The 11,246-nt window shown below is 42.2% G+C and overlaps 1 protein-coding gene across 3 annotated transcripts; it reads left to right on the forward strand.

Moving 5' to 3' along the window:
* On the forward strand, nucleotides 1-11,008 carry mybphb (myosin binding protein Hb). Of its 3 annotated transcripts, none has more exons than XR_008559234.2 (14): nucleotides 1-382; nucleotides 1,334-1,390; nucleotides 1,533-1,589; nucleotides 1,670-1,804; nucleotides 3,909-4,076; nucleotides 7,142-7,230; nucleotides 7,321-7,516; nucleotides 7,598-7,737; nucleotides 7,822-7,981; nucleotides 9,071-9,207; nucleotides 9,785-9,971; nucleotides 10,047-10,099; nucleotides 10,552-10,583; nucleotides 10,676-11,008. XR_008559234.2 is itself a non-coding variant. In XM_054731577.2 (14 exons), exons 1-12 carry the CDS (start codon nucleotides 202-204, stop codon nucleotides 10,076-10,078), a joined length of 1,539 nt encoding a protein of 512 aa, XP_054587552.1. In that variant the 5' UTR covers nucleotides 1-201; the 3' UTR covers nucleotides 10,079-10,099; nucleotides 10,558-10,583; nucleotides 10,676-11,008. The 3 variants fall into 3 exon arrangements, 1 of the variants encoding a protein (XP_054587552.1); XM_054731577.2 differs by having other exon boundaries at nucleotides 10,558-10,583; XR_008559235.2 differs by lacking the exon at nucleotides 1,334-1,390.
* Nucleotides 11,009-11,246: the final 238 nt, after the last annotated feature.

Consider the following 11,246-nt stretch of genomic DNA (forward strand, 5'->3'; position numbering starts at 1 on the left):
CCCTAAATAAGAATTAGATTACGTGTTAATGAGACAGATATGATGATGTGAGTCATGCGTGGTGTTTATTACATGCTGTTCATTAAGGGGCGGTGTTTGGCCTGCTGAGCCCTATATAAGCCCGACGTTCCCAGAGGAATGCTGGCATTGGATACTGTTTGAAGGACTTAACTAAGTTGGGAATTAGCTGCGACCTCCATCATGCCGTCCAAGCCTGCCCCAATCAAGAAGGCGGCCAAGAAAGAACCAGCCAAGAAGGAGGAGAAGGCTCCAGAGCCGGCTCCGGAGCCCGTCCCGGAACCAGCACCCGCTGAGCCCGTGGAAGCCGTCCCGGCTGAAGGAGAGGCTCCCCCAGCTGAGGAGGGTGCTCCCCCCGCAGAAGGTAATGTCCAGCGCGCGCAAATCCGGACTCCACCCTGCTTAATTTCCACACGGACCAATTTAGGATACGTTGTTTATAATTTAAATTAAGATTTGTTTTGCAGGTAGCGCGCTGTCACTGTTTGCGCACGTGCGCGCTTACTTTCTGATGAGAGGTTGAAGCCATTAAAATCTCATGGAAGCTGCTTTCTGACTAACACTGTTCAGCTTCTGGCTCCTCAGACCATCACACACTTGAATCATCTTTAAATCCTCCCGGAAGTGTGCGGTGCTCATGGGCTTCTGGGTCTCAGACACATGAACTAGCTTTGCTTTGGTGCGCCTTTTTTTTTTTTTAATCTTATCTTGTGGCCTTGAAATGATTCAGGAGTGATGCACAACTTCATTACCTACACCAGATGGTCCCCAAATCACACTTAATCTGGTTTACTTTTGAAATGTAATCATTTTTATTTTTACTTTTTTTAAATTGTTTTAAAATGTGGAAAAATAATAAATGATTATCAGAATTTTAAAAACTCTAGTAAGCTATCTTCTCTATTAATATATATTAATTTTCAACTTGTATCAGCCTCAGCAGCTGTTGCAGGGGCTCCATCCTAAATCATCAGCCGCTGCTGAAGGTCTCTGCTGCTGATAAAAACTAAATCAGGTGGAATCCTCAGGACAGCGAGCTTCTTTAGCTTTTTCTAACACCCAAACTTGTAATACCAGCTGCTGCTCATGCTGCGGGAACACTATGTGCTGCTGCTAATAATGCTCCTGTTTATGGCCGAAGCAAACAAATAAAACAAGGAGAACATAATTAATTCAGATGGAACTGAGCGTCTGGCTTTTACACCAACGGACTTCTTTAGGACAGGATCAGAAATTCTCAACACATTTATAGTCATTTGTTAGATTATGTCCCATCTGCTTCATGCACTAATTCATGTCTAACATTCAATAATAGCTGCTGCTGCTCCGGCCACAGAGGAAGCTGCTCCCGCTGCTGAAGCGCCTGCTGAGGGTAAAACCTGCAAAAGTTCTATACTTTTATTCTCCTTCCCTAGGCGTAATTTACCTTTGGGCATCGTTGCTGCGATGCACAAAGCTGCTCACTAACATTTTAGCTGAGCCCTGATTTAATAGAACTGTCTGTATAACGTCAGGTGAGGCTGCACCTGCACCTGAGGAGCCTAAACCACCTACTCCACCACCACCCAAAGGTATATCCTCCTTCTAAAAACATCAATTGCACTCGTTACATTGAAATGACTCTTTTTTTTTAAATTTTGCTCACATTCAGAGCCAACAAGTGCTCCCGTGGATCTGTTTGTTGAGGACAAAAATGACAACTCAGTCACCATCATTTGGAGCCAGCCTGCGAACATTGGGCCCACCGGTCTGGATGGATACGTCATTGAAATCTGCAAGGACGGAAGTGAGTCCTGCGCTGCTTTGAACTCCTGTAATACCATGTGCTCAAAAGGGGTCAGATAGACTTATTAATACACCCTGACAGCAAAGATGACCTTTAAATTATATCAACAGATTTCCTGTTGACGGCTTCCTAGGTCTAGACGTGTGCAGCTTTACCCATACTCCAGTTTCAACGCCGAAGCTGGTTATTTAAAAGGAAACTCGTGAAAATGTGAAGTTGCTGCTTCAGTGTGGGTCATCCCTATCAGCTGCAGCTGTCCCTGAGGTGTCACTCCCAGCGTCATAACATGAGCTTCCTGACTTCTCCCTAGAAGGAGAGGAGCCCTTCAGGAGCCGCTCTAGTCCTGCTGGAGGTCCTCCTTTTAGACTCACAGCACTAAGCTAATCTCAGCCGGCTTGTTTTAGCAGTCACACAGCAACTTTGTGTGGCTCACGGAATCCTTTTCAATTCCCAAATACGACCTTTCCTTTAAGAAATCTGCATTTATCCCATCTGTAGTCGTAAATCTGACGAGGCAGGTCCCACGGGGGGATTTACGGCGTGTTCTTGAAGTGCAGGAAACCTGGTGTCTGTGTTCTTGGAAAAGGGAGTTTCATGTTTGTGTAAGATGAAAGCATTAGTCAGCAGAAATAAGGAGGGCGGTGTTCGTTACAGGGCCCAAAGTTACGTAAGATTATAGTGCTATGTAGATTTTTTAAAGAACCTTTAGTAGCTGAGGCTTAAAGTTCAGATAGAAATTGAAAAGATGTATGTTTTATTCTACAATTGAATTGGATTATTGCTATAGGACTAATTAGTTCAAAATGTGACCAATGAGTTTTGTGTGGACAGCATCTGATCAGATCTGGAAATATGTGCACTTTGTCTTTTTTTATCAAGTAGAATAAAACAAAAAAGTGTTTCTAAAACAAAAAGCTGAACATTTATGAAAGATATAGTTGGTGTTTGATGAATGAATGAATAAAGTAGACTTATACATAACTAGCTGCTGTTGAAATAAACAGAAAAATGGGTTAGAGTGTGGCAGTAGTATTACTAGATGCTCTGGAAAGTACTTTTCACATAAAACTAAATGGGAGCTGGAGACTAACATTATAATTGAGTATGGAGAATGGGATAACATATGCTGGATGTTAGGAGGGTATTAACAGTAATATGTGGGAGGAGTTTGACCAGGACGAGGAAGATGATGTTTTCTTTTGGATGCCCTGGTAGGTCCCCAAATTTAGTGATAATCTCCAAAATTCTGTTGGAGGAAATTAGGAAGGGTTGGTGATCATTCGCACATATTTTGGGATTACCCATTGATGCGTCCGTTTTAGAGGAGGATAAAGAGTGAGATAGATGGACTCTAGGGATCTATTTAGCGTTCATTCCAAGACCAGTTCTGTTCAGTCTGACTCCTGAAGATGCGTCTACCAGCAGCCAAAAGTATCTGATACACATACTTTTGATGATCGCTGGAGAAATGGTGTCAACAAAACGGATGAATGCTCAGTGGAGTCAGGTGAGGTTTATGAAATGGTGGATCTAACGGCCCAATTACAACAGAGATATGACATCTTTAGAAGGAGATGGCTACCCATAGCAGGATACTTCTCCATCTGAGAGGAACACCACACTTTGCTGTAATGTTCTGGATTTACGTGTCCTCTCGATCATTGTGCATCAGTTGTTGGACTTTCCCTCTCTACCTGCAGCTGGGGAGGAGGGGCGACTGTGTTTTCTTGTCCTTTCCATTCGTTGCTTCATGCACTCTAACTATGTGAATGAGATCCTTGGGAATGTACAATTTTGCTTTTCCTGTTTTTGGAAAAAAGGGTCAGTAGATGAAGTGCAGATGCATAACATTAACGAACATGTTTGAATGTCCTTTAGTTAATTTTAAATCATTTATTTTTGGGGGAAAGGTGAGAAAATAATCATGCAGTTTTATGAATTATACCAATAATAGCATTTTAGAATAGTGGTCAATGTGCAGACGTGCTTTTGAGTTAAAGCAAATTCAGGTCTTAATTGTATTAATGGGTTTAAGGAGCTATTTCATCACGTGACCAAACATTTCTGCCACAGCTTTATCAGCATGTGTCATGTTTCCATCCAGCCGAGGACTGGAAAGCAGTTAACGAGGAGCTGCAGAAGTCCTCTCGCTATGTTATCAAGAACCTGACCACGGATGATCGTCTAAAGATCCGAGTCGTGGCTGTGAACGAAGGAGGCCGCAGCACCCCCGTCACCCTCCCCGAGGCTGTTCTGGTCAAGGAGGTCGCAGGTAAGAGAAGTCTGAAAGTGGAAAAGTAAATCTGAAATCAATGGCAACAGTTAACAATAAGAGTCCTTTTATTACTTAATATTGCTTTATTACTAAGCAATATTAAAGAGTCCCTTTATTGACATTATTCAGTGCATTATTAAGCATTAATAAACAATGGGTCCCTTTATTGATGTTACTTGGTATGTTAATAAGCATTAATAAACAAAGGGACCTTAATTGATGTTACTTGGTATGTTAATAAGCATTAATAAACAAAGGGTCCCTTTATTTACGTCACTTAGTGAATTATTAAGCATTAATAAAGTCCCTTTAATGACATTACTTAGTACATTATCAAGCATTAATAAACAAAGAGTTCCTTTATTGACATTACTTAGTATGTTATTAAGCATTAATAAACAAAAGGTCCCTTTATTAATGTCCCTGTTATTGTTAACTGTTAAGTGTCCTTAAGGTTAGGACAAAGGGCTGATGTGCTATGCTTTTCATAATAAATAACATAATCACATAAGCAGTTTTAATGCTTAATAACGAACTAATAAAGGAACCCTTATTGTAAGGTGTTACAAAAAGATTGTCTCTCAGTGTTAAGTTGGATCATTTTCCAGCAGCATCAACACAGATGGCTTCCACAATGAGAATTTAGAACGTAGCTTGTATTTAGACATTTTTGTAAGGTTTTTAATGTCTACAGCGCTCTAGAACAAATATAGAACATATCTAATATGGGTTTGTCTGTTTTAGTCATTAATTATAAAGAGGAGGAGGGACACCGAAACAGCTCAGCAATGTTTTCTTCTCAGCTTTCCTCGTCCTGTTGCCACATACCTGCAGCATTAAAGGTATAAAACTGTGATCTGCTCTCTCGCTCCCACCTTACGTCGAGACAGTCACGATGTGATAAGTAGGTGGTGGGTGATGCCGCACCACCTGACAGTGTTAATCACTGACAGTATCACTGAAGTGGTTTGTGGTTAAATGATGATTGGACCCAGAGGGCTTTAGTGGGACGAGCGGCGTTACTTTAACTCTCGGTTGTTCTTAAGGGGATGGAGGGAGGGGAGGTGAGGAAACGTGATCCCAGCTCGATCGGTTGTCTTTCAACGACCACGTCCATGTTCAGAGTTCACCATAACAGGTGGTCCACATCTAAAGCAACGGTTTAACCAAAACAGCTTTGAATATTTCATGAATATCTGGGAAGACCACTTTCAAAACTCCTACTTTCTGGGAGTTTTTGGACTGTGTTGTTGGAACTCACGCTGAGGAACAGGTCGGGTTAATTTCTGGTGTCAGTTTATCTGACTGCAAGCAGGTGGGGGCAGTGAAGAAGCGAAGACTGGGGTTGGGTACTAAATTCCATTGGGTCCAGTCTCAGTAGGGGGGTGGGTCTCTGACTGCTCAGATGACACCAAAATCTAATGACAGCTCCTGAAATTCCCCGTGTATTTTCCCACATGCTTCAGGCTTAACAAGCAGAGTGCCTATCTGTGTGAAGAGAGAAAACACGTAGCCAGTTATGTGTTTTCCACATTGCAGTCGCTCACCTCACTTTGTTCTTTTACACACTGAAATCTTAACTTTTATGTCTACAAATCAGGCGTTTTTCAGCCCCAAACAGCTGTTTTCACGTCCCATTTGATTCAGACTTCGATGCATTCTGATGTAATTGAATCTGCAAATCTCATGTCATGAAGAGAGCTGACATAGTGAAAGCAACCGTATGCCTTCTTTATTTAGAGTGCCGACAAGTGTTGCTCTGCTGCACTCAGCAGGTGGTGAGCTGCAGTGAGGTGCTTCCAAGTGTCTGCCTGAGGCTTCGGTATCGCAGCTGAAGTCAAAGTGGCTAAATGTGTTCTGCTGCTTTAATGAGGACTGACTAGAAAATAAGTGGTCATTTGTACAGAAAAGTTTACATTTCTTTCTGAGTGGGTAGAAAAGCTGTCTCTGTCACCAGCTCTGAATTTAGTTGGTTTGAAGATATAAATGAATGTGGAGACCGGGAGTAGAGATGGATCGATGTGGATTTTTCTAATGCCGATGTGTGCTGCTGAAAAATTTTAGAGCAATTTTCACTGCTGATGTCTAAAGGCTTTGTGCCTTTTCTACGTGCAAAAATACCACCAATAATAACGTTGGATGCTTCAGTGAACATTTCTAAAGCTGAATCAGTTTTTGGACTCTTGAATCTTAATTCTGTGCACATGTCAGTTTTAAAATCAAACATTTAAATTTAGTTAGTCCAACAAATCAATTAACTGTCCAAGTTAGTCCAACAAATCAATTAACTGACCAAGTATTAATTAGGAAACGGGTAAATCAAAAGAAAGCCAGTTGACAGTGATGTTTTAAAGTGTTTATTAAGCAGATGTCTTTCAGGAACGTTAATACATTTGGCAGCAGCTCTAGGCTGCCCACAAATTAGCCTGATTATAAAAAGGTACATTGACCATTGCAGGTATTAAAATAAGTTATTATCGACCTAAGATACAGAAGCCAACAAAAAAGCCAGATTTAAATGTGTCAAAAGGAAAATAAAAATTTGTTTTAGTCTTTTTTTTTGGGGGGGGGGGTGCTTAAGCTCATCTATTGGCTCTGCTGATACTTGCTAGCGTGTGATTGGCCGTTCCTGCCACCTATGTACTTGAGAGTTCTGCATTCCTGATATTACATTAAATAGCCTCTAGGCTGTAGTTTTACACACATTTTTTGTATACTTACTGTAAAGATCCCCCCCCCCCCCCCCATGCTGCTGCGTCTGTCTGGGTTGCTTAACTCTTCTGACTCTTGTGTTTGTTTCATCTCAGTTACAATAATTGGCCAAACATGCTTGGAAATGTGGGTTTCCTCAAAATAAAAACACATAGCAAGGCTAGATGATAGAAGGGCCGTCATTTCACAGAGGAAGGGAGGATAAATGTAAAATCAATCATCAACATGCGAGTCGGTGAACCATCAACATAATTGTGATGCTGGTTGAAACACAAAATATTGTTTTGATGAGCGTATGTTCGGTTTAAGCTCGCGATTCTTGTCTTTTCACTTTGTTTTGTTCTCCTCAGACCGTCCCAAGGTCCGCCTGCCTCGTTTCCTCAGGCAGAGATACGTCGCTCACGTCGGGGAGAAGATCAACCTGACCATCCCTTTCACAGTGAGCAAAGAGCTTGGCTTGTTTTTTTTTTTGTTACTTTGTAAAATAAAACAAGGAATCTTTTACATTTATTTCTTATTTGTTCCACAGGGCAAGCCCAAACCCGTGGTGACTTGGACGAAGAATGGACAGCCCTTGGACCCAAAGAGGGTGAACATCCGCAGCACGGAGAGAGATAGCATCCTGTTTATCCGTGCGTCGGAGAGAGAGGACTCCGGTGTGTACGAGATGACCGTGAAGGTGGAGGGCTTTGAAGATAAGACCTCCATCACTCTTCAGATTGTTGGTGAGTAAAACATTGACACGGTGAGGTGACATTTCAAATGACTCCTAGTCTGATACTTAATCTGTTGATGTGGATTAACAGAGCTTCCGGGGCCTCCTGCCAGCGTGAAGATTGTTGATACCTGGGGCTTCAACGTTGCTTTGGAGTGGACCCCGCCCACAGACAATGGAAACACTGAGATCACAGGATACACGATCCAGAAGGCCGACAAAAAGACTGGAGTGAGTGAGAATAAAGGTTGTCGTGTTCAGTAATGCACGAGTTACCTCGGATCTCCTCTGATTTATCACCGATGTGCGTTACAGGACTGGTTCACTGTGCTGGAGCACTACCACAGGCTGAACGCCACCATCTCTGACCTCATCATGGGCAACACCTACAAGTTCAGAGTGTTTTCTGAAAACAAGTGTGGAATGAGCGAGAGTGCTGCTGTTACAAAGGGCGAGGCTAAGATCCTAAAAACAGGTGAGATTTTCACCCATTTGAATTTATTTCTTTACAAAAAAGAGGTCTTAATTTAAAGAATATATAAATTCCTTTCATAAAGTATCCAAGTTGAATAAAAAATATGTCATTCTGAGAGTAGCTTTCATTTTCACACACATTCTGTCTTTTTTCTGCACCATGAAACGATGTCCTCCCTAATCCTAGCTCTAATGAGCCCTTTGCGTGAAATATGCGACCTTCTTCCGGCCTGGCGTTTGTTAACATTGCAACCATGGATGAATGATGCAATCTGTTCATGCTAATCCACCATTTAAGGGTCTTTTTAGAGATGTAAACTACATGGGAACACCAGCTGTCAGAGCTCAAACAGGTCACTGTTACAATCGCTCTGCCTACGACACTGGAGGGATGGAGGAAGATGTGAAAATCTAGCCAAAGCGAACATACAGTAACAAATGAACTACTTTCTTGACTCTGCCTCGTGAGTTTTAGGAGCTCTGATGCTTAGCAGTACCTACATAACAAAGTTGGTGTGTTTTGTTGAAAGAGGTACACATTCTTATTTAGTTAAAAGCAGACGCAGAGCCGAGTCAGAGCCTTAACTCCCTCGTCAGCAAGCCTGGCTTTTAGTTTCTACATCAGGTGAAAGACAAACAGCAGGTTTTTGCGAATTACGATAAGCTGACGATCATTTTCAACACATTTGATAATGTTTAACATTGAGCTCTATTTAAATCATTTGGCACTTGTTAAAAGCATAATCCAATGCACTTCTTTGTGGGTTTAGGGTCATCTTGCACTGATGTACAGCAAAGCGGAGCGCATGTTCCAAACGTTGCTCTTGCAGCTACAGATTTAAACTTTCTGGTTGTTAGTACAACCGCGAAAAGCGCAACATATTCCCGAGCCACGCAAGTACATTTTCTTTTAGACAAGAAGTTTTAAAAATTCTCTTAAATGTTCAAATAAACTGCTACGAGAAATAAAACCTCAGCATGCAACCCAGTGGCTAAGCGCTAATTGCGGTATCTCAGCGGATGTTGCTCGCGTCATCGTTTCTACATCGTTTCTCGATGCTAATGAGTCTTTCTGTGTCCCATTGTTCAGGTATTCAGTACAAACCTCCTGACTACAAGGAGCATGACTTCACCGAGGCGCCCAAGTTCACCACCAATCTGAGCGACAGAAGCACCACCGTGGGCTACAGCACCAAGCTGCTATGCTCCGTCAGGGGATTCCCTAAGGTGCAGTACCTGCTCTGGTGTCGTTTTTATAAGCCTTCAGCGGGACGCGCAGGGCAAGAAAACAAATGAAATCTATTTTTGAAGGGCCAGCCATCTAAAAGCAACAGATTTAATTAATAACATGTATAGACTCATGTAATGTAAGTTGGATCATAAGTTAGAATCAACATAAAACCCCAATAAATCAGATTTAATTGGCTCTTCCTACAATGCAATCCTCTCATTTGGAGTAAACGCCAGTAGAACAGATAGCAGAGACCCGGATTTCCATCACCTGTCAGGAGCATCAACACACCCCCACCCCCACCCCCATGCACCGATGTCAGTTCTTGCTTGGCTGATAATCAGCCGGGTTACCGGCTGGACACAACGTCAACAGAATTCTTTTTAGAGCCGTGGGGAGAGGAGAGGAAGCTGGGTGGCATGTGCTACATTCTGTTTGGGGGCCTGAGAGGCACTCGCTGTGTCGTTATCGTTACACCTCCTGTACCAGCGAGCGTTGTGTGTTTTCTTCTCCTCAACGTGGTTCATTCCTGCCAAGTAAAACAGACACTGCTGCATATCTGTCTTTCTGCAGCCCAAGGTTGAATGGATGAAGAACCAGATGATCATTGGAGACGATCCTAAATTCAGGCAGATCTGCGTCCAGGGAATTTGTTCCCTGGAGATCCGAAAACCCGGTAACTTTGACGGCGGCGTGTACACCTGCAGAGCCAAGAACGATCACGGAGAAGCAGTCGTCAGCTGCAAGCTGGAGGTCAAACGTAAGTCCGGGTCTCGCGCTTGTACGTACGTCTCATCTGACATCGACGTAAGCGGCTGAACTTTGTGTTTAATAGAACCAGCAAATCCAGATGCAGAGAAGAAATAGAGAACGTCCTCTCAGTCACAGGTGAACCACAAGAATCTTCTTTTAAATGTTGTGATTTAGCATTTATCGTGTTTGATTTGGGGTGAATTTTTTATTGTGTTTACACGAGTTAAACAAATGCAGTGACTTTATTTCACGGGTTACATAAATGAGCGGACAGCGACTTCCACTGGGGAGGCTGCCCATACATGGAGGTCACTAAACTTGGAAAGGGTAGCCTCTGCCTCTGAGACAGTCCAAGCAGCCGCAGCAGCAGCAGCCATAAATTAAAGCTAAAATGGCTCCTGGTGTGCTCAGTCAGGTGACTTCATCACATTTCCTCGACTCAGCAGCTGCAGCAGCAGCTTCTCCCTCCAGAGCTTCATTTTAACGTTAGAGATCATCAGAGTGAAATTTAAATGTGTTTAAAAGTGATTTATGAATTGCTAATCTGAATTCTTCTTTTTAAAAATCTGTTGCAACCCCAAAACTAGGAGCAGAAGGTACGAAGCCTTTGTAGCATAAGGTGTGTTGCACCTTCAATTCCTATGAATAATTTCACCTCAAATGTTCAAAATGAAGATGTCAGCCGTGTTAATTATTTTTCTGCCTCCACAGGAAGGTGTCGGATTCCTGGACGAACATGTATATACAGCTGGTGACCACCACCAATGGATTGTAGCCTGTGAACGCTTACCAACTTCTGTTTAGATGAACAGTTGTTATCATCACTTCATGCATTCGTCATAAAGTCCATATCCATGTCCACCAAGTCTTTCACTTTCATTTGAGTCACTCCAGCACCCTTTAGTGGTTACCGTCACATGATCAAACCCTATTCTCGCCTACTGAAACATCTCGTTAGTCTTACTTAAATCAATTTACTGTTCCTCATAGGAGAGCTACATGTAACATCTATGTGTTTATATCAATAAACCGATCAGTTTCTGATTTTGTTTTATTTTTGATGCGGCAAGTTTATATCAACGTTGGTGTAATAAAAAAACATGCAACTTCATGCAAAAGTGTTAAATTACTTATTAAACAGGTCAAATGAAGTCAATCTGGGACAATTGTTTAAGTTTGTTAGTTTCTAGCTGTAGTTTGGGAATAGTTTGTACTTTATTGTTGGAAAGGATTACTGTGGTGTGTCGACTCGGTTCCAGATGGAAAGATGCATCAGGGTAAG

The sequence above is a fragment of the Nothobranchius furzeri genome, chromosome 3 (assembly GCF_043380555.1).
Source record: "Nothobranchius furzeri strain GRZ-AD chromosome 3, NfurGRZ-RIMD1, whole genome shotgun sequence".
NCBI classification, from domain to species: domain Eukaryota; kingdom Metazoa; phylum Chordata; class Actinopteri; order Cyprinodontiformes; family Nothobranchiidae; genus Nothobranchius; species Nothobranchius furzeri.

Excerpts from the sequence above, each read along its gene's own strand:
- mybphb (XM_054731577.2), top strand. The coding sequence starts at position 202 with ATGCCGTCCAAGCCTGCCCCAATCAAGAAGGCGGCCAAGAAAGAACCA. Across the intron at positions 383-1,333 it reads GGGTGCTCCCCCCGCAGAAG|CTGCTGCTGCTCCGGCCACA; the intron begins GTAATGTCCAGC and ends ATTCAATAATAG. Across the intron at positions 7,231-7,320 it reads ACCTGACCATCCCTTTCACA|GGCAAGCCCAAACCCGTGGT; the intron begins GTGAGCAAAGAG and ends TTTGTTCCACAG.